Source organism: Quercus robur, chromosome 7 (assembly GCF_932294415.1).
Source record: "Quercus robur chromosome 7, dhQueRobu3.1, whole genome shotgun sequence".
Taxonomy (NCBI): Eukaryota; Viridiplantae; Streptophyta; class Magnoliopsida; order Fagales; family Fagaceae; genus Quercus; species Quercus robur.
The window spans coordinates 12,916,478-12,938,890 of record NC_065540.1 but is presented as its reverse complement, the minus strand read 5'-3'; the positions used below and the strand labels follow the sequence as shown (position 1 = coordinate 12,938,890).

The following is a 22,413-nucleotide window of genomic DNA, read 5'->3' as shown; positions in this document are numbered from 1 at the left end:
GAATATTCGTCCTGATGTTGGAAGCAGCTCAGATAGTTCTAAGATGAGGTCCATATGGAAGCTTATTTGGTAGCTGACTTGCCCAAGTAAAATAAAGCATTTTATGTGGAAAGCGTGCAAAAACATTCTCCCTACCAAGGATCGGCTTATGGCTCGGGGTGTTGGGAGTGGTGACTGCTGTGTATTGTGTGGACTAAGGGAGACATCTGGTCATATCTTGTGGGGCTGCCAATATGCAAAGGCTGTGTGGAGTGGAACTAAAATTAAGCTTCCATGGCTGCAAGATCCTATAAATGACTTCGTAGATATAGTATGGGAGATTATGAATTCACACCCGCAGGTTGACTGGACTATGTTTGCTATACGGCGTGGAGCATATGGAATAATAGAAATATGGTTATTCATGAGGGGAAATGTAAAGGTAATGGGGTTTTGATCCGGGCTGTGGCTGAGTACGTTGCTGAAATTAAGGAGGAAAATCAACCTCAGTTGTGGCTGCCCCCTAAGACCAAATGTCCTTGGGCTCCTCCTGGACAGGATTGGTATAAGATTAACACAGATGGTGCGGTGTTCAGGGAGATTGGGTGCTGCGGAAGCGGGGTGGTGATTAGGAATGATGAGGGACAAATTATGGGAGCAATGAGTAAAAGATGGGACATGCCTCTGGGTGCATTAGAGATAGAAGCAAAGGCTGTGGAAGATGGGGTTCAACTTGCGTGGGATCTTGGTCTCAAAAGGATTATCATTGAAAGTGATTCGCAAACTATGGTCAACGCAATTCGTGATCAAAGCGTAGTCCCGAGTAGCATCCAACATGTCATTGAAGGCATAGGAGTGGATCTTACATGTTTTGAGGCGTGGAAGGTGTCTCATATCTGCAGGGAAACAAATTCTGCAGCTCATATTTTGGCAAGAAATGCCAAGTCTGTAATAGATAGGGTCATTTGGGTGGAGGATACCCCACCTATTGTCTCTGCACAAGTGCAGCAAGATGTTATATGTATGAAATCAGTTTCAGTTTATTGAAATCTTTAAGTTGAGAATCAAAAAAAGAAAAAAAAAGAATGCTATTTCTTTGATTCTTTTTTTTATTCTTCTTCTTCTTCTTCTTCTTCTTCTATTTCTTCCATTGGAATTTGTCATATCATCAAATTTTACTAAAAGTGAAAATACGTAATAAAGCAAACCATATGAGATATAATGTCTTCTTCTTCTTCTTCTTCCCGTCCTATTTTTTGTTGTTGTTGTTGTTGTTTTTTTTTTTTTTTTTTTTTTTTTTTTCTAGTATTTTTTTTTCTCAATTTCAACATGGATGCTTCTATGGAGGAACTATGGAAATAATTTTGTCTATTTGAGAAAGAAAAGGATGTTATGGATGTTAGTTTTCAAGAAGTGGTTCTTTCCAAACAACAAATCCAATTTAGCATTCTGGTCAAACTACAAATCAACAAAGACTATAATAACTAATAAGGAGGCTTTTAAATCTACTATTCAACAACTTTGGCTCTGTCCTCATGGTGTAACTATTAGAGAAGTTGGGAATAACTTATTTCTTGCTATCTTCATAAAAAAGGAGAACACAATTGAAGATCAAGATAAAGGCCCTTGGTCATTTGGATAAAAAAAAACTTATTTTATTGAAACGTTTTAATGGTGATTTCAGCATTTATTTTATTGAAACATTTTAATGGTGATTTCAGCCCTTGTAGTGTTACTTTTCAATGTTCTCCATTCTGGATTCGTGTTTTTAAGATTCCCATCAAAAGCATGAATAAGGCCGCGAGTAATTGCATAGCCAACGAGATTGGTAATCCTCTTATGGTTTATACTCCTAAGAGTGGTTTAGATTGGGGTCTCTTTCTTCATATTAGGGTGGATATTAATATCACAAAGCCCCTAACGAGAGATAAATTGATCAAGACAACGAGATTATACAACTTTGCACATTTTATTCATTTTGTTATTAATACAAGTTAGTATTTTAATTAAAATAAATGTTAATATTTTTTTGGTGATTTTTTCAATGCTCTTTGTAATCTTGCCCCCTAGACTAAAATCCTGGCTCCACACTCGTCCATCTGGAATAAGAGAGGAAGATGATGTTGAAATACACATCTTCGAAGAAGAAGAAGAAGGTGACTCATCTCAAAACTGCCATCCATTGGAAGTTCCGCCTCTGGCCAGGAACACCAGTGACATTACAGCAGTCCCAACGGGTGATTCATTTTGGGTGGGATATTAATCCTATCCTTTTTTCAAATTCAAAAGTTCCACTTACAGGTAAAGTTTCTAGATGGTTTGGATTCTTTCAATGATCCTTTGGTGATGTTACCTGATATGATCAAACTCTCTACCGATATAGTAGTTGTTTCAAAATTGACTATAACAGTGGCAGATGGAGTTAAGTCTTTGATGTATATTCAACAACTACTTCAAAATTTTCCCATGATAACCACGACATAACAGCAGATTCTGTAAGCATGTCAAGCACAAAAGCATGTAAAATAACTTGTCCAGCTTCATTCTATTAAATTAACGAAGATAGCTTTAGAAACTGATAGGCACCTTTTACAGAGGGAAAAGGCATAGCATGCTATACAAGAGCATAATTAAAAACAAATTAGACTAAACATGTACAATTTACTGCACTTGAAAGGAAAACATTCATTATGAAAGTTGTAGACTTGTAGTCATCAAAATCCTGACGTGGGTGCCACCTACAGAAAAAGTGTCATACTTCGATGGACAATGTCCATTGCAGTATGAAGGAAAACCAAGGATGGCCATCGTCACACAGCATACTGATTATCCACTAAATTTTCTCTAGACCTGTGGTCATTTAGGTAACTTTATAGACAACAAGATTTATATACTTTTAAGAACCTGAAAACAGTCACCTAAAATGAACTTGGCACATTATAAATATCTGATGTAGAATCTTTATGAATTCAACACTAAAATAGATTTCTTGAAAAGTTCATGAAGGGTCATTAGTATGGATTGATGTTTAAAGGTTTTAGATAAGAAAATAATGAATCTTGATGGCTGTTGAGATTAAAACAGGGGTAAGAAGCAACATAAAAACAAGGCAATCACACCTAGGTGTTCCTAAGAATTCAAACTTAGGGAGGTGAAGACAATCACCCTCAAAGCTTAAAATAAGCTGCTGTAATTTTATTAGAATCAATCTCATTATAAATATTATTCACTACAATGAAGCCTTTATATAGGCTATTGTGAAATTTTTTTCCCCTAGGAATAGGACTCTAGATAACCTATTCGTAGAATGACTAGGATTACTAATACAAACAAAAAAGAACTTAATAACTTCAAAACCAAATAGGAAAAGGACACAAGACATAAAATAAGACTCGTGAGCCTTTCATACAGCAAAGGACAGCACATTTCAGATTTGTAGAAATTACAGAATTGCCCTTATTCTAGTAGAACTTAATTAAAATTTAAAATTGATCCAGCAGCAAATAAACAATAACATAAGACTCGATTCAACTTTAAAATGGCTAAACAAGATCCCAAGAGAGCTGTCCATATCCAAAACATTGCTTGAGCACTACACCTACCCATTTTCTCATCCCTTATAGGTCTTTAAAGTGGGCTGCCATTTACATTATAATTAGTAAGTAAAAAGTATATAAGATATAATTAGGGTCCGTTTGGATTGAACTTATTGTTGCTGAAACTGAAAACTGAAAACTGAAAGTACTGTAGCAAAATAATTTTTAAATATGTGAATAGTATTGTGGGACCCATTTTTAATATTTTTTAATGCGTGAACAGTGACGAACAGTGCTGCTACAATGCAGCTACAGTACTGCTACAGTACTCGTTGTCCCCTGGAACACGTGAAGTGAGGAAAAAAAAAAAAAGAAGGAAAAACGCAGCTTTGGATTCAGCGGAAAACGCTGAATCCAAACGGCACCTTAGTACAAGCAAAATAAGCAACAAGAGATAATACAAAGTGGGTACAAATTTTATAACAGTTATGAGATGACACCCATCGTAAAATTTAGTCACTCTTTATGAAAGCATCCACTACAAATGGGATGATAGCATCAAGACAACAACCCCAAAAAAAAAAGCATCCAGAATTACAATGTCAATGAGACATTCTTATTTAAAATGTAAATTTGAACTCTTGGAGACTTTCAGGCTGAGTTTATGCCATCAATGGTCAGTGTCAAATAGGAATAATGCTGGAGGCACCTAATATGAGAAGAATCACATAGTTAAATTATCATCATTAACATGTCTTTTTTCCTGATTTCATTGCAAAACATATATTACTGGTCATACCTTTTAGAGTGTAGGAACACATGAAGAAACAAAGAGGTGCATCATAAGCATAAAATAAGGGTTGCAGGGAAACTTCAATGTGCAGTTTGGCATGTGGAAGGATAGATTTTGCAGGTACAGCCACAGTAATAGGAGTTACCAGCTAAAAATTTCCCCATATTTCATAGTTGGCTGTCCATTTTCAATACCCACATCCGCATGTTGCACAAGACAATGGAATTGCTAGATTGTATCAAGACAACTTCGCCATCACTTGGGTAGAAGGCTAGGAAATCCACAGGCAGCTGGTGGGTGCACCTTCACTATTTTAAACTTCATGTATAATGAACCATGTACCTGCATAACCGTACATAATCCTTGAGTTCCAAAATAATTATAAAAATAAAAAAATAAAAAAATGCTTCTAAGTAGCAGCAGAACTACTTTGATATTGATGAAACTTAACCCACTGTGAAGCAAAAGAAAAAAAAATACATCTTTAGTGCATCATTTGATCAGAAAGTTGGAGTAATTACATTGCATTAATGAGTGAAAATTGTGCATTCACAATAAAAGAAAAATACATCCAAAACACACGGCCAAAACTTAACTAGAAAGCAAATCAATGCAAAATTCTGCATCACACATTAAAGAACAACTAAGAAGATGTTCCATCAAAAGCTCTATCACCATGCGGTGGACTAGGTATCTCTAGTTTCTCTGCATAAAGAACATAACGTATTACGTTGGTTTATAACTTGATAACAACCCACTGAATCTTATACTCTTGACTTCGAACTGAATCCAACATTGTTGGAGAAATCATCAACAAATACTAATAAATACTCTTTCAAGGATTTGGTTGAATTAGCAAAATGACACAAATAGATCATAAGTAGAGCACATTCACAACATGAAATCTAGTACATACCTTTCTTTCCAACTTCATTATATACAGTTTGTTTGAAAAAGGAAATGATTTGATGAGACTTGCCTCCTCCTTTCAGCCTTCTTAAGTACAGCCCACCACAAGGTTTTTCAGTCTTCCAAGATGGGTCGGGAATGCTTTCAGTCAAGTTGACAAGCATCAGTTTTTGTATCTGCACGTTGTCAATCAAAATTGGGGTGATGTGAGCCCAAATGTTCTTGGTGCATATTGCATAGACACAGGATTGCCTTGCAATTCTGATCACAGTACTCCCATGGTAAAAGTGAATTATCTTACAGTTAGGGACAAGGGTATGTATCTTCAAAATTCTGAAAGTTCTTAAGGATAAAGATCAAACAAATTCTTAACTGTTTTTTGATTGGTAATTTACACACGCAACTAGTGGGCCTTGAACTAGCAACCTAGCCTTTCATATAGCTCTTACAAGAGGAGGTAATAAAATTTGAGATAAAGCTCATCAGCAATTTATGTTCATTGACAGTTACCCTCATGAGTTTAAGAGTACTCACATGATTGGAGAAAGGCAATTTACAAAAGCAGTTACAAGTGTTTGACAAAGCAACTGAGTAGCCGAAAGGGAAATTGGATTGTTGACATGTAAAACTAGTCTCACGTCATACTAAAGTGGGATGGGCGAGGATTGTTACAAAATACAAGGATAATATCATATTACATGGTATATGATATGATATGATTTACAATGCATATCCTAAATTATAAAATTCCAAGATCAACACTTTAAATTAACCTCTAATTGGGATGTTGTAAGCTTGCACTGAACACTACCATAAAAAAAAATTATTTTGATAAAAAGCAACACTTCAGCAAAATTTATATTATATCATTAGTAAATATAGAGCACATTACAAGATTTGCAGTTCATCCCATTGCAATACACTGTCACTGTAATAGGCACTACTAAAGGGGACCTTTGTTAATGCAAGACACATCCAAGCTCCGTCATTCCCAGAAGCATGTTTGATAAACCCCAAGACAGAACCAAAATTTCAGTATATTCACTCATGTAGGGAAAAGAGGCTCGTAAATAGCCAAGAGCCAACAGATTAAGAAATACACTGTTCAGTTGTAATTAAATTTAGACAATACTAACAATACAATAATGATGATGACGATGAAATATATCAAATCCAGCACTGGCTTGTTAAAGCGTAAACATAAGGAGGGAAAAACTCATGAAGCAAAATTTTAAGAGCTCAGCAAGAAGAAACTATACTCAGTGAGATATTGTATGTCCAAAAACAAGGGAAGATAATAAGCCCAATATTGCACATTTAAAGCAAGAAGAGTGAGAAAAAGCAACCTAAAGCCTAAGGCAAAAGCATCATGGGTAGTTCGTTGTTTGTTGTGCTTGAAATGGACCAGAAACTGTTATGAACTAACAGTCATCCAAACGGAAAGCTCCAACATGACACTACATAAATTCAGACAAAGCAACATATTCTTTTCTTCTTCTTTTTTTCTATTTATTTAATAAGTAAAAAAGCAAAAGAAATTCTAATAATGAATTACAGTATATAATATAATCTAAATTGATATTCAAAATGCAGGGAATCATTATAGCTTGAAGATTATCCATAAAGAATGCACCAAGCAAAGCATACCTGGTGCAAAATGGCCTCAGATTGCTTTCTTTGGTCCTTCCCAACTCCTAATGTCTAAGTGCATAAAAAGCCTCTTGCTTCTTTTCACACACTTTAGCCAACTAAAAACAAAACCAAAATAAAAGCAAGAGCAACAAAACACATAATTCACATTTACCAACTACAAAATGAGAAAGTTAAAGTAAATAAAGTTGAAAGGTCTGACTCCAACGAAAATTCAGAAGTGAAGCCATCAAGGCTCTTCTTGAACACCTGTGCAGGAATCATGTGATTATCCTCAACCATGTCCTTTGTTTCAAATGAAAATTAATCCATCTACACCAAAAAAATCCACTCAATTACATGAAACATATCAGGTCTCAAACAATAAATATCAATAACTAAAAATTCAGTCAAAGTGACAATGTATAAGATACCATCTGTTTCTAGCCATATCGATGCCACAATCAAAGATCAACACAAAGATTCAGCAGTCACTCTAAGTTTGTAGTACATTACCAAGCAAGGATATCACATAATGTACTTAGAATAAAAGACTGAAGAAACCAAAGACGATATTTTTTTATCTTTGAAAGGTAAGAACCAAAAACAGTATAGATACAAGAAAACTTCAAAATATGTGTAATATAAGTAGCATGTACGCCACACATGAATATTAAGAGAGATAAAGCATACACTCAATTGCTACAGAATTCATATTGGTAGCTAATTATGTCAAACCATAATTTCACTATTTTAAGAATAAGCTATAATTGAAAAGGAAAAAGAAAAGCATTCAAATTTTTGGCCTTCCATGGCTGTCTACAAATGTTGTTGCATACTACATGATATATCACCTTCATTTCTTAATAACTTAAGCTTTTGGGACAATTAATAATTTATCATTTAATCTAACACTACAAAAGCAATGCACTACTTCCCACAATCCAAACAATGATTTTGAGTATCTAAACTTCAATTTTCTAGATATGACAGCCTTCAAATTTATGATAACTGCTTCCTCGTAATCCAAAACAGAAATATGGGGGAAATGGGATGGAGACAAGACAAACAATTAAAAAGCCTTCAAATAATCACTGAAGTCCTTATAATTGTAGAGCTAATAGTTTTCATAAAATGCTCTTAGTTAGGGGATGGGGATTTAAAATAAAAATAAAAATAAAAATTCCAATCCAGATGAGTGCTGTAAGCACCATAGAAGAAGGAAAAATTAAAAGACTAAATAAATAAAAATGACTAGAATTTGGTTGACGAATTTCAGATTTCTTGACACAAATTGGAATGTTGTTGTAGTTTCAAACTAATCCCAGTGACTAAAGATCGAGAGGGCATTCAAACTTTAACGGGAGGGGAGGAACTGAATTCTAGTTAGTTTCCAGTCAAGTGAGTGAGATTGCATGAGGACCAGCTTTTTTCACTTGCAAGTTAGTTACCAGGCAAGTGAATAAGATTCAATGGTTTTAAAAACCGGACCAGTCAAAGAACTGAAAAAAAAAGGATTTGGTTCTCCATTTTTACCGGTTGAAATGGCCGTTATTACAGTTGAAATGCCATTTTTACGATTTTTGCCTAACCCGATTAGGGCCTAATTCCCGATTGAATAGGCTAGTAGGGTTCAATTTTTAAAACTATACCATAGTTGTCTCGAGAGTTAAGACAAAAGGATTCACTTTTAACAAAAAATTACATAAATCAATAATTCCTTATATAAAACTTGAAGTCACATTACAAATCCAACCCATCTGACTCTCAACAGTGTCTAAAAATGATACAGCACAATCCAAGTAAACATTTTTTAATTAAGTCACAATGCACCTCATGGGCCTTGAACCCACAACCTTACTCTCCATCCTATTATCAAGTTTGGAGGGAGCACCATTTGAGATAGAGCTCATTAGTAGCACAATGCAACATACATTTAAATGTCAAATGTGTAGTATATTTGTTCTCATGTATATACATCCTCATAGATATTTAGCACAATGCAACATACATTTGACATTAGTATATTTGTTCTCATGTATATACATCCTTATAGATATTTAGCGTAACAAAAAAAATTTAGACCACCAGCAAGTGTGGTGCAGCAGTAGGAAGCCCATCACTTCGAATCAAGTGCCAAGAGGTCGTGGGTTCGAGTTCTGAATTCTGACCCATGCTCCATAATATGTAGAAATCGTGGTGATTGGGTTGAGTAGTGGCAATGTACCAGGGGAAGTGGGGTGATTCACACATGGCCTTTCTTTTCTCAAAAGAAAAAAAAAAAATCATATTTTTAGCATAGTAAAATTAATATGTAATATATGTCTAATGATACCAATTCTTTAAACTATACTTCATTTTGATACATACCAAATTGAAGTGATCCATTTTTTCCCGGGTGTAGTGTGGCAACAAGCAATTTAATGATCATTTTAATTGATAGGTAACTTCTTACTAATAATAAAACTATATGTAGATCACAGTATTCTAATAAATGATTAATATCCTTGGACACAATAATATGCTGATAATTTGCATAAATTGACTTTATTTTTAATTGATTGGCTTTCTTTATAAAAAAAAAAAAAAATTTTAAAAAAAAATAAAAAACTTTATATTTTATTAACATGAGTTGGTTTACAGTATGGAATTGAATTCTGCACTGATGGAATAATAATATTCTTCTTTGCATATGCAAACAACCACAAGCTTTTTGCACTCTATATGATACATAAAGAGATTTTATTCACATTATTTTGGAACTATAAATTGTTCATTATACCATTTTAATGCTGTTTTTCATTGCATTTTTACTACCTTTGAAATCAATATTTATGTTTGAAATTCGTATGGCTACTGTCATCTATATATTCTGTGACCCTTGTGTTTCATGAATTATTGTTAGTCAATAGAAACGGGATGAAATGTATCCTCCATGATTATACCAGTAATTAGTATAATTGATTAATTAAAAAAATTAATAATTTATAGTTATACCAGCTCATTATAACTTTCAATTGTATTGCTATACCCCACCAGAAAAATTTCAATATATTTTACAAGTCCAAAGTTGCAAGAATTATAGCAACATAATCGTGCAAGAATCAGACCTTTTCATGAAGTGCATTTTCTAAAAATTCAAGAAATTTCTCCCATATGATAGCAAGAGGGAAATCCATATACTGAATTGCAAAAGTATTCCTGTAATCAATATGTTCAAGATAAAATATCTATTCTCATCTTGCCAAGCAGAAATAAAGAAAACCACACAAATTCAAATTTAGACAACAGCACCTTAAGCACACACACAAAAGAGGTTGTAAAACATTTAAGGTCAAAGAGATAGGCAAATATAATCAAAGGGACACACATAAAAGAAGAAATCCAATCAAAAAAATTAAATTGAAGAGGAAAAAAGAATATTACAGTGTCATGGGGAGGAAAGAAGATAATCTGAAATTGTAATATTGAGGTCAGCCATACCTTTTCTGAAAGGTGATGCGCCAGGTTGAGGGGACACACTTGTGGTACCTTCTTCATTCACAACAATGAGAGATTTTCATCCCACTGTCACAACAGGAACTCTGTGACGAGGTTGATATTCTAATTTACCCTTGTTAGTCCCATAAATAAAAAATCAGACTCTGATATATACGCACTGGAGTATGCCCAACATACAATCAAATGATTGAGCATCAATCAGTGGCATAGTCAGTTTCTCAATGATGTACACAAAAGCATACAAAAGCTTACAGAATTTGTATATCAAATTGAAGAGATATAGAGAGAGTATAAAGGAATGGAAGTGCATGGAATGATCCCATAATAGTACTATAAGTAATAATGAGATGGAAGGTGCAGTCATGAATTAAGACCCATTGAGTGCATCTGTGCATGTTTAACTTACTAATAGTAATATGAGTAAAGAACAAGCTTTATAATGATAATGATCAGATGTGAACTTCATTTTCCATTATTTTTCCAAATGAAAGGCCTTTTACTATAAATTAATAACTAAATACAGAAAAGCTGCCTCAAAAAATAATCCAACCAACAAATTGATTAGAAAACCAAAAGAGGTATATTAAAAATTCTAATTAATTTGATCATCGATCGAATGGCAGCTGGGAGAGCACCCCACAGTATCTATATCTGTGCGTGAAATAAAAATTTTATTTCACCAGTGCAAGATAAACACATCCATTTTATGATACACAAAATATTGCCATACCCAATCACCAAATGCTGACATGAATATAGTCACGTACAAGTAAGGTGTAAAGTGTTTTCACATAAGAGGAGATTCTGTAGGCATGTCAGACTCAAAAGCATCGAATATCCCTTGTCCAGCTCCATAATTAAAAAAAAAATTACAACAAATATATAATTCACTGCATTGAAAGGAAAAAATTCATTTTGAAAGTTGTAGTTATCACACTCCTGAAATGGGTGCCACCTACTACACAGAAAAAATTTCATATTTCAATGAACAAGGAGAACCAAAGAGGGCCATCGTCACACAGCATTATCCACTAAATTCTTCGTATAGACTCAGTCATATGGATAATCACTTTATAAAAAAACAAGATATATATACTTTAAAAACCTGGAAATAGAGTCACGTGAAATGAAATTGACACAATATAAATATAATAACAGGGAAAATTACTTAAACACAAGAATAAGGACACTGCAAGGATGCTAAAAATTACACAAGATATAACTAGTACAACCAAAATAAGCAGTAAGAGATAATACAGAGTGGGCACAAATTTTATAACAGTAATGAGATGTCAAAGATATAACGCATCCAAAACTACATTGTAGCTTTCAGGAGGCTGGGTTTATGTCATCAGCTTCATGTCCTAGGGATTCATAATAAAGATACAATTTTGTTTTGTAAGAACTTTTGAAAAAGACTAAATAAATAATAATGTCTAGCATTCAATTAACAACACAAATTGGAATGCCATCTAAGATTTCCCTTTACTATCGTTTGCATGTTGCACAAGACAATGTAATTCCGAAATTGTAAGAAGGCAATTTCAACAACAGTTGGATGGAAAGCTAAAAATGACACGGACCGCCATATGTCCATGGCTATCTTAACAAGATCAGAAGATTCTGAAACCAAGTCCTTCATGTAAACTTTGTGTTTCAGGCACCACGTATCTGCATTACCGTAATCCTCGAGTTCCCAAACATCAAAATGGTAAGTCATTGTACGATGCTTCGATGTAAAAAGGATAATTTTTTCTCATACATGGAAGGAAGTTGAGAAAATCGATTCTGTCGTCACCGCCACAATCCTCAGAATTATGGAATGGAAGAGCTAGGATGTTTCGGTCATAGTGTAACGCAAGAGTAAAGGGGTCTTATATTGGAGCGACGAACAAACTCAGAATGGGAAATCAGAGAATACCAGCATTTCGACATGGACTTATATTGGAGAGCTGATCGGCAAGGGAGTCGATAAAGTACCTCGAACAACAGAGAACCAGGCAGTTTTTCGATATCGATCTGGATCTGGACCTGGATCGCCTCTTCTCCTATTCCGGATCAGGTCAGTAAATCGAGTTCGGACAGAAAACGGGTCATTTGAATTGGGACGGGTTGGCCACTGTTTTTACCCATTTTATTATTAATATATATAAAAAAAAATGCATTGCTTTAAATTCATTAATCATATTAAGAATGAACTCAACTCAACAAATTAATACTTTCATATCATCTTTTATTTTGAAAAGCAGTATATTTTGACCTTGGATTGTTAAAAAGTAACCTTAAGTATCTATAATTTATGTCAACTTCGTTAATATATTTCAACTTTGCTCTTTTTACACTTATGAATGCTTCTCATAAATGTTTATAATTTCAAAATTATATTTTCAACAATCTTTACTTATCAAGCTATTCAAGCAAGAGAATGTTCCAACCATTCACCTTTCAATTCGTTTGCATGTAGTTATATTTGTCAATTGAGTTTGATTTGAGGATTGTAAGACTTACAACAAACAATTAAATCAATAATGTCTTAAATTTTCTTTTTACTGATTTTTTTTTTTTTTTTTTAAAGAAAAGACTACGTCAAGTCCTGGGTTAGTCATGTCAAGCCGAGTTGACCCATAAAAATAGGTCAGGTCACTAGTCAACCTGTTTTTATGTCGGGTAAAAAAAATCAGGTTTAATCAAGTATTTTCCTTTGGGTTTGAGTCGAGTCAGTGAATCACGACTTATTTTTTAATGTCTTGTTGTGTGTAATACTACACAAATTATTTTTGAATGGTGATCGTGACTAACGATAGGCATTGACCGAGTTTCAAAAAATTTTACCCATGAATATAGATCCTAATACCCTATTAGCACCCAAACCTAATTGTTACTTGGATTTTGTATCCATGGATATTTAGACCCGATCCAAATTGGGTTTTTAATTTAAAATTAAGAAAAATGAAAAAAAAATTATGTATTAGTAATTTTATAAACTATCTATACTATCAACTAAACTCATCACATATGCTTTGTTTGTGTGATGAGATAATTTTTTTTTAAAAATTTTGTCTGGTGTACATGAGATTAGGAATTATGGAAATCGAAAATTAAAAAAAAAAATGTCTCAATAAATTCCTATAATTAATATGACTTTATTTTCCAATAGGATAAAGGGAAAGTCAACTTTACTTTTTTTTTTTCCAAAGAAAAAAATACAAATAATTTAGAAATTAATATTTTTTATGGAAATTTAGAAATTAATTTTGATGATTGATTTAGTGTTACATAATATAGATGTCTTAATTTTTATTTTTAATTCCGAGCTCCAAAAATAAAAAATAAAAAATCCTCAAACCAAAACCCGTAATAAAAACTAATATATATATATATATATATATATATATATATATATATATATATATTAAAACCCTCATCGGGTACCAGTATTAAGCAAGCAAGTCATTTTTGTTCATAGACTCCAAACACGTTCCATTCTCTCTCTTTTTTAGATTATGCACATTGCATATCTGAACCCAACCCAAACCCTAACTAAGATCGTAAATTTTTTCAGGTACGTGATCTAAATCTTGAAAGTTTCAATTTTTATTTACATTAATTAATTAGGGTTTCTGCAATTTAGTCTCTTTGATCCTAACTCTCTCTCACTCTCTCGTTAGCGTCGAGGTTGCTTGCTGCTAAGTTCTTTTTCTCTACACTCTTTTCATTATAATAGGATTAGATGGAATCAATGATTCCAAGACTTTTTATCATTCTAGGGTTTGTTGGAATCAATGATTCCAAGTGTTTTTATTATTCTAGGGTTTTGATGTTATGAATCAATTATTTTCTTTTTATTATTGATTCAATTTTTTTTTTTTTTTTTTTTATTTTTTATTTTTTATTTTTATGTTGCCATTATTTTAAAATCTAATCACGGTAAAAAAAATAGTTGCTCTGCAAGTGGAAAAAAAAAATGCAGTTTCTCTTGAAGGTTTCGTTTCTCATGCTTTGAAGTTAGGAAATTATCATGATCTGAGTTAGAGCTTTAAGTTTTATTTTAGCAATCCATGCAAGGTTGTTTCTTTTGGGTAGTTTAGGCGAGGAACTATCTTGTGTGTTAAACTTGGTTGATTGTAATGACTTGGAATTTGTTTAGCATTTCTCTGTGTTGCAACGCTATTATAAGTTCTTTAAATAGTTGTGGTGAAAATTGTTGTGCTTTTGTACTGTACTCATGTTAGCAGGTTGTTTATTATTTGCATTGTTTTTGAAATGCCTAAAAGTTTTTGAGCTGAATTCCTAAGATTGTTTTGAGTAAACAAAAAGGAACCTAGTTTCCATATTTCATTTTTATAAATTTTGAGAACTTGCTTGGAAACAATTTGCTGGTAGCAAATATTGTTGGCCATGCTAACTTTGGGTGGTGCAATTTGGTTGAACCTCGTTGGCCGCGCGCAGTAAGACAAGTTGTTGACCAACAATCTTTAGCATAATCTGACAAGTTCTTATTTTTGATGGTTGGTTAGATGATATGTTTGATCTTGTTAAGCTCACGTGGTGTCTAACAAACTGCTAACCATCAAGTCTTTTGCTATCATGTTATTATATATATTTTTTCAAAAAAAAAAAAAGTTTACAAAAGAAATTGGTGTTTTGAAGTTGATTCTTGGAAATATATTTTATTTAATTTCAAATGTTTAAATTATTTTGAGTTTTGATATTGATATTGAACCTGCCCAAGGTTCAATTTTGCTGAATTTTGAGAATGGATGCTACTTTCAAAATGCCCTTGCTCCATATCGATGAAAGTAGATGGGCTGACGCATGTTTTAACTCTAATTTTCCAGTTGATTGCGCTATGATGCCATTTGTTGCCTCATTTATTGGGTTTAGTTTTAACTGACGAGTGTTCGAGACCTCCCAAACTTGTTTTTAGTTTATGTGCCCTATAGTATGTTAAATCTCATGTAAATGATTTTCATGAACTCTTATGAGCAATCTCTCTTACTTTATGAAGCTGATGTATACTTGTTTGTTGCCCCAGTATTTATTCTCATTTTGTTTTTGGTTGGTTTGGAACCTATATGTTAGGTTGTTATGCATGATCTTGCTGTAGAGATTAACCTTCTCAACCTTTGACTTGTGTATGAGATGTTTTACAAACTTTGTTAAGTGTTATATGTGAAAGTAAAAAAAAGGGATATGTAAATAATTCATTAGACTCTTTTTAAAAATTTCTCTTTTTGGAAAACTTATAATGGTCGCCTTGTTGATATTAAATTTTTTTTTTTAAGAAGTTGAAATTTGGACATGCTTTCCTTATGACTCTTTGCTTGATTGCTATTTGTAGCCTTGGTTTGTCACCGAAGAATATTTGTATTCTTTACGTGAGTTTTGAAAGCCATTTTATAAGTCTTGCAAACGGTTTGTTCAAAATGGACATAATTGTCTTCATGACAAATGTTAAATTTACAAATCCAAGACTTGTTCGGTTTTAACTACAAGTATTTTCTTACCACTCTGAAAAGCCTATTAAGTTTAGTGTAGGGTATGTGAATTGTATTTATAAAAGACAATTTTGATTTTGTTAAATGGAAGATTTCATGTGACTAATTTGGTTTGGAAATTATAAGCTAACTTTTTGGCCTTATGGCTATTATTCAACAATTGTGTTTGAAACTAGTCGAAGAAAAAATTTTTTTTTTCTATTTTCAAAGATTAATTGGAATACTCCTATACTCTTGGTTTCAAGAATGGTTACCCTTAAACCCCTTTTTGAATTTGATCCCTTGCAATTTGAACTCCATATTTTGGTTTGAAACATAAGTCATTGTTTGAAGTAATCCTTGACCCTTTCAGTTGAAAGGTTTATGCCAAAAATGTTAATGTCAATGATTGCTCGGTCTTGTTTTGAAATACAAAACTATGTTTATAATTTTGGGGACGGAATTCTTTCAAGGGGGGAAGAATGTAACACCCCAAACCTTTTTTTAAGCAATTTTACAATATGAATAATATCCCAAGTGAATTTTGTGTCTTTCAATACGGTTGTTAATTATTTTTGTAGAGGTCTTTTTAATATTAAAAGCATGTGATGGCATTTAAGTGATTTGTGGTGATGGGCTAGGTGAGGGTTAAACCTCTAAGTTCCCATATCTCCTTCCTCATCTCTCTCTCTCTCTCTCGCGTAGAGATCTCCCTGTTAGGGAGGATTATGCCTCCATTGATTCTTCTAGTAGCCAAAACTCCATGAAATTTTGAAGTGAATTAAACCCAAGGTAAAAATCTAAGCTTTTATCTCAATTTATTTTATGAAATCCTTTGGGTTTTTCTATTTTATGATAATTATGGTGAATACTTGATGGGTTTTGATGAATAATGGAAAATTAGAGAGTTAAGAAGATTTGGGTAGCTAATGGTTTTGTTAAAATCTGAAATTTCATTTCATTTGGGAGTTTTTGCTTTGATAAAAGGTTTTGGTTTTCTAATTTACAAAAGGGTATTTGTGGGTTGGTTTCCTAAAGCAGCTATATGGGTTTTGTTGTTGCATGAGTTGATTTTAAAGTGTTCCTTGCATTTGAATGACTTTGATGTATTTGAATGTGGGCATTTGCATGTCGCATGCTAAGTGTTTGTTAAATTGCCTATATGAATTATGGGATTGAATTTCTTTCTTTTGTTGTGATGATTGTTATTTGAGGTTATGGGTTGCGTTTCTATTTGTTAATATGTTCTAACACATGTAGCTTTAAGTGTAATGAAGTCTCAAAACTTTTGGCATAGTGTTAAAATTTTAGTAATTTTCTTTGGGACTCTAAATCTCTCCCTGACAGATTTGAGTAAGCTGCACTATGTGATTTTTAATAGATTATAGAAAATTCATTTTGAACCGAATTTTTGGTGGTAAATGGTAGACACACAAGGGCTTCTCCCTATTTAATTTCAAGCTTTCTGGATAACAATAAGTGGACCAAATGAATTTTATAAAATGGGTTGACCCTTTGCAATTTAATCTGAAATTATGATTACAATGCTGAGAAAGGAATTTACCCTTCTGTTGTTGTTTAGCTTGTAAGTTTATATGTGCTTTCTTTGACAAGTGTTTTAATTTGGCTAATATTATCATGGTTTGGTAGTGACGTGCTATGTATCTAGAATTTAGGGATTATGCACAAATCAAGAATTTAGTCTCTCTTTGATCCTTACTCTCTCTCTCTCTTTAGAGTTGTCATTGCTCTCACGACCGTGCTTCCCAGTCTCTCTTGTGCTCTCTCTCAACGGACGGTGCTTGCTGCTTCTTGTTTGTACTTTATGCTCTCACACTCTTGACTTTTTATTTAATTAAATAAAATAATAAAAATTATATAACTTGAATCCACCAAACAAAGCCAGAAACATCTCATTTAAAACCAAAGTGTTGTTTACCCTTCAAAGGAATACAATCTTCATACCTACATATACGGATCTTCATACCTACATATATGGATCTCATCAAGTGCCTATACAGATTATAGGTATCTTTGTCTATACTGCCTATACAAAAGTAACTGTATAGATCTCATCATCTGTTCATCAAGTACCTATACAACTTCATCCAGTATCCATACGGATCTCAAAAAAATAGGCTATACAAATCTCATCAAGTAACCTATACAGATCTAAAAAAATAGGCTAATTTTCATCCTTCATCACCTACAAAACATAGGTATTCCAACATAAAGCAAGAAAGAAAGAAAAAGTATTTTTAAACCTTCAATACCATTATACTTTCAAGTTTTTTCTCAAATTCATCCCATGAATGCAAATACTCAACGTCCCAATCATTGAAGTCTACGTCAGTTGCAACTAAAAACAAAAATTATGTATTTGCATTGGATGATGATCAGGGAGAATCACAGACAAGCTTAGTTTCAATGATGTTGTCCCCTGCCACTCCAGCTTCCACAACCTATTTGGTCCATCCTCCATTGCCTTGGTGACAATCCTCTTATCTTCATTAGATAAGAGATAGGGCTAATAGTCTTTTCATGAAAAACTGTCTTTCGGTTCTGTACCCCTATATGATGCTTACAGTAGATGCAAAGTTCGAAAAAACTTCTCAAAACTTAAACATTAAATGCAAATCAATGGTTCAAATTGGGGGTATCTATATTCAATGTTAAGTTTTGAGAAGTTTTTTCGAACTTTGTATCTACTATGGGCATCATACAAGGGTACAGAATCGGAAGACAATTTTTCTACAATGCCATTGGAAGGCTATCAGCTCTATCTCGTCTAATGAAGATAAGAGGATTGTCACCACCTCTTGGGTTTGGAAAGCAGAAGGCAATGGAGGATGGACCAAGCAAGTTGTGGAAGCTAGAGTGGTAGGGGACATCAGCATTGAAACTAAGCTTGTCTATGATTCTCCCACATCATCATCCGATGCAAATACAGAATTTTTGTTTTTGGTTGCAATTGACGTAGACTTCAATGATTGGGATGTTGAGTATTTGCATTCATGGGATGAATTTGAGAAAAAACTTGAGAGTATAGTGGTATTGAAGTTTTAAAAATACTATTTTTTTTCTTGCTTTATGTTGATCTGTGTTTTGTAGGTGATGAAGGAATGAAAATTAGCCTATTTTTTTTAGATCTATATAGGTTACTTGATGAGATTTGTATAGCCTATTTTTTTGAGATCTATATGGATACTAGATGAAGTTGTATAGGTTCTTGATGAACAAATGATGAGATCTGTATAGATAGTATAGGCAGAGATACCTATAATCTGTATAGGTACTTGATGAGATCCATATATGTAGGGATGAAGATCCGTATATGTAGGTATGAAGATTGTACTCAATAAACAATACTTCGGTTTTAAATGAAAGGTATGAAGATTGTACTCCTTTGAATGGTAAACAATGCTTCGGTTTTAAATGAGATGTTTCTGGCTTGGTTTGGTGGATTCAAGTCTCTCTCTCTATATATATATTTATATAATTTTTTATTTAATTAAGGGATGAATCTTTACTAATATAGAGTATGTGAATCTTATCTTATTTATGTTTAAAATAAATAAAAACTTGACCTTGTTATCTTTTCTCTTAATTGAATAGCTTGATAACTTTTAAAATTAAGGATCTTTTAACATTTTGTTTTATTTTGACACATATTTCTCTTGTAGTTTGTTTAAGATACATTTTTCGCCAACTTTAAATTGAATTTGTTGATGGGGCAAGTGCCTATAACACCCGATGGGAGAGAATTAAAGGAAAAAAAAGTTTTATACTAGAGCTTATGCCTTGCAAACATATAGAAACCTAAATGAGGATTTCAAGAGAAACTGAGTGAGAATCAAAGACGTGAGGTTAGAATGCTATTTCTTTGATTGTTTTTTTTTTTTTTTTTTTTTTTTTTTTCATTGGAACTTGTCATATCATCAAATTTTACTAAAAGCAAAAATATGTAATAAAGCAAACCATATAGGATATAATAACGTCTTATAGACCAACCACAAGGAAGGTGAGTGTCACAAAATATCTATGATATAGAATGCATAGCATTTTATTCAGTTCAATACTAACCTTTTTACAAATACAGTAAAAAAAAAGTTTATAACAATTACATACGTGCACAATCATTCATAAATTCAGAACTAAAAAAACAATTATATATGTTAAATTATCTCTCTTATTATTTATAATTTAGTATCATAATTATTTATCTTAATATGATTTTAAAAAGTACATTTTTAAAGATCAACCAATTAAGTATTTAATATAGAGATGCTATGTCCATATCATTTTAAAAATATTTTCACAATAAATTATAGGTGATTAGTTATTATTGGTTCAAATTTGAACCGTACACGTGAGTTTCAGTTAGCTCAACTGGTAAAGTTTCTGATAGTTGTATAAGAGATTTGAGGTTCAATAACCGTCTACACCAAAAACTAATTGGTGTTTTGGTCTGATGATAAAAAGCAATCATCAGGAGCGGACGCCATAGGTTGAAACTCTCTAAAAAAAAAAAAAGTTTGAACCTTACACTAAGATTACTTTTTTTGTCCTAACAATAACAATCGGTAACAACCTGTCATTTAAGATTTGTTGTAAAAATGTTATGGACGAATCTTTTCTCTTTAATATATGTAAAATCACTTTTTTTTTCCCAATAACTTCTCTTCCTGGCTCCCTGTAGTCTTGAATAGTAAAAGAAACCGACTCGCATTTCACCACGTGAGATTCAAACTCTCAGATTTGAGCTCCATATTGAAGTATCGGATTTTGTTTTTCAGGTCTTCTTCCCCTCCTTTTTGTTTTGTTTTTTGTTTTTGTTTTTTGGTTCCCTTCTTTTCTTTCTAGTATTTTTTTTCTTTGTTTCAACATGGATGCATAAGGAGGAACTATGGAAATTATTTCGTCTATCTGAGAAAGAAAAAGATGTTATGGATATTAGTTTTCAAGAAGTGGCTCTTTCCAAACAGCAAATCCAATTTAGTATTCTGTTCAAACTACAAATCAACAAAGATTATAATAAGGAGGCTTTTAAATCTACTATTCAACAACTTTGGCTCTGTCCTCATGGTGTAATTATTAGAGAAGTTTGGAATAACCAATTTCTTGCTATCTTCATCAGAGAGGAGAACACAATTGAAGATCAAGATAAAGGCCCTTGGTCATTTGATAAAAAATCTTATTTTATTGAAATATTTTAATGGTGATTTCAGCACTTATATTATTGAAACGTTTTAATGGTGATTTCAGCCATTGCAGTGTTACTTTTCAACGTTCTCCATTCTACATTCGTGTTTTTAAGATTCCCATCAAAAGCATGAATAAGGCTGTGAGTAATCACATAGCCAACAAGATTGGTAATCCTCTTATGGTTGATACTCCTAAGAGTGGTTTAGATTGGGGTCTCTTTCTTCATATTAGAGTGAATAGTAATATCACAAAGCCCCTAATGAGAGGTAAACTGATCAAGACAATGAGATTATACAATATTGCACATTTTTATTTATTTTGTTATTAATATGGGTTTTTATTTTAATTAAAAAAAATGTTAATATTTTTTTTCGGTGATTTTTTCAATGCTCTCTGTAATCTTGCCCGCTAGACTAAAAATCCTGGCACCACACTCTAGTCCATCTGGAATAAGAGAGGAAGATGATGTTGAAATACACATCTTTGAAGAAGAAGAAGGGGACTCATCTCAAAACTGCCATCCATTGGAAGTTCCACCTCTGGCCAGGAACACCAGTGACATTTCAGCAGTCCCAACGGGTGATTCATTTTGTGTGGGATATAAATCCTATCCTTTCTTCAAATTCAAAAGTTCCGCTTACGTGTAAAATTTCTATAGATGGTTTGGATTCTTTCAATGACCTTGGTGATGTTACCTGATATAATCAAACTCTACCGATATTCTTGTTTCAAAATTGGCTATAACAGTGGCTGATGGAGATAAGTCTTTGGTGTATATTCAACTACTTCAAAAATTTCCCATGATAACCACGACATAACAGCAGATTCTGTAAGCATGTCAGGCACAAAAGCATGTAAAATACCTTGTCCAGCTTCATTCTATAAAATTAACGAAGATAGCTTTAGAAACTGATGGGAACCTTTTACGGAGGGAAAAGGCGTAGCATACTATACAAGAGCATAATTAAAAACAAATTACACTAAACATATATAGTTTACTGCACTTGAAAGGAAAACATTCATACTGATTATTTGGTTTGGACTTTGGAGGGTGTCTAGGAATGGACTTGTTGGCAATGTAAAATAACCCAAGAATGTTCGGCCAAAAAATCAAAAGAAACAGGAACTTCTTCCATTTTAAAATATTCTTAAATGTTAAGGAGAAATGCATGTTTTGAGTTGGAACAGAAGTATTGTTCACCCAACTAAATTCACCTTATTAGTGTTCCGAACAAATAAATGATTGTACAATGGCCTCGAGTGGAGGCTCAAGCATACAAATCTTCCCGTCTTCACTACGTAATGCAAGCTGGTTTGCTTACTACAAAAAATTCAATGCTAACAGATCTTTGCCATATTCTTCTAAATATCTGACTTAACACTA

General features: G+C 32.9%; 1 protein-coding gene and 2 long non-coding RNA genes across 3 annotated transcripts; 2 read left to right on the top strand and 1 right to left on the bottom strand.

The window, feature by feature from the left end:
• The first annotated feature begins 393 nt into the window (after positions 1-393).
• On the top strand, positions 394-1,026 carry LOC126691033 (uncharacterized). Its single transcript, XM_050386115.1, has one exon. It carries the CDS (start codon positions 394-396, stop codon positions 1,024-1,026), a length of 633 nt encoding a protein of 210 aa, XP_050242072.1.
• Positions 1,027-2,031: 1,005 nt separating this feature from the next.
• LOC126692316 (uncharacterized) lies at positions 2,032-21,942 on the top strand. The gene is made up of 2 exons (XR_007644962.1): positions 2,032-2,135; positions 21,528-21,942. It is a non-coding gene; the product is annotated as an uncharacterized LOC126692316 (long non-coding RNA).
• LOC126692317 (uncharacterized) lies at positions 3,971-4,644 on the bottom strand. The gene is made up of 2 exons (XR_007644963.1): positions 4,315-4,644; positions 3,971-4,224 (listed from the first exon to the last, which is right to left on the bottom strand). It is a non-coding gene; the product is annotated as an uncharacterized LOC126692317 (long non-coding RNA).
• Positions 21,943-22,413: the final 471 nt, after the last annotated feature.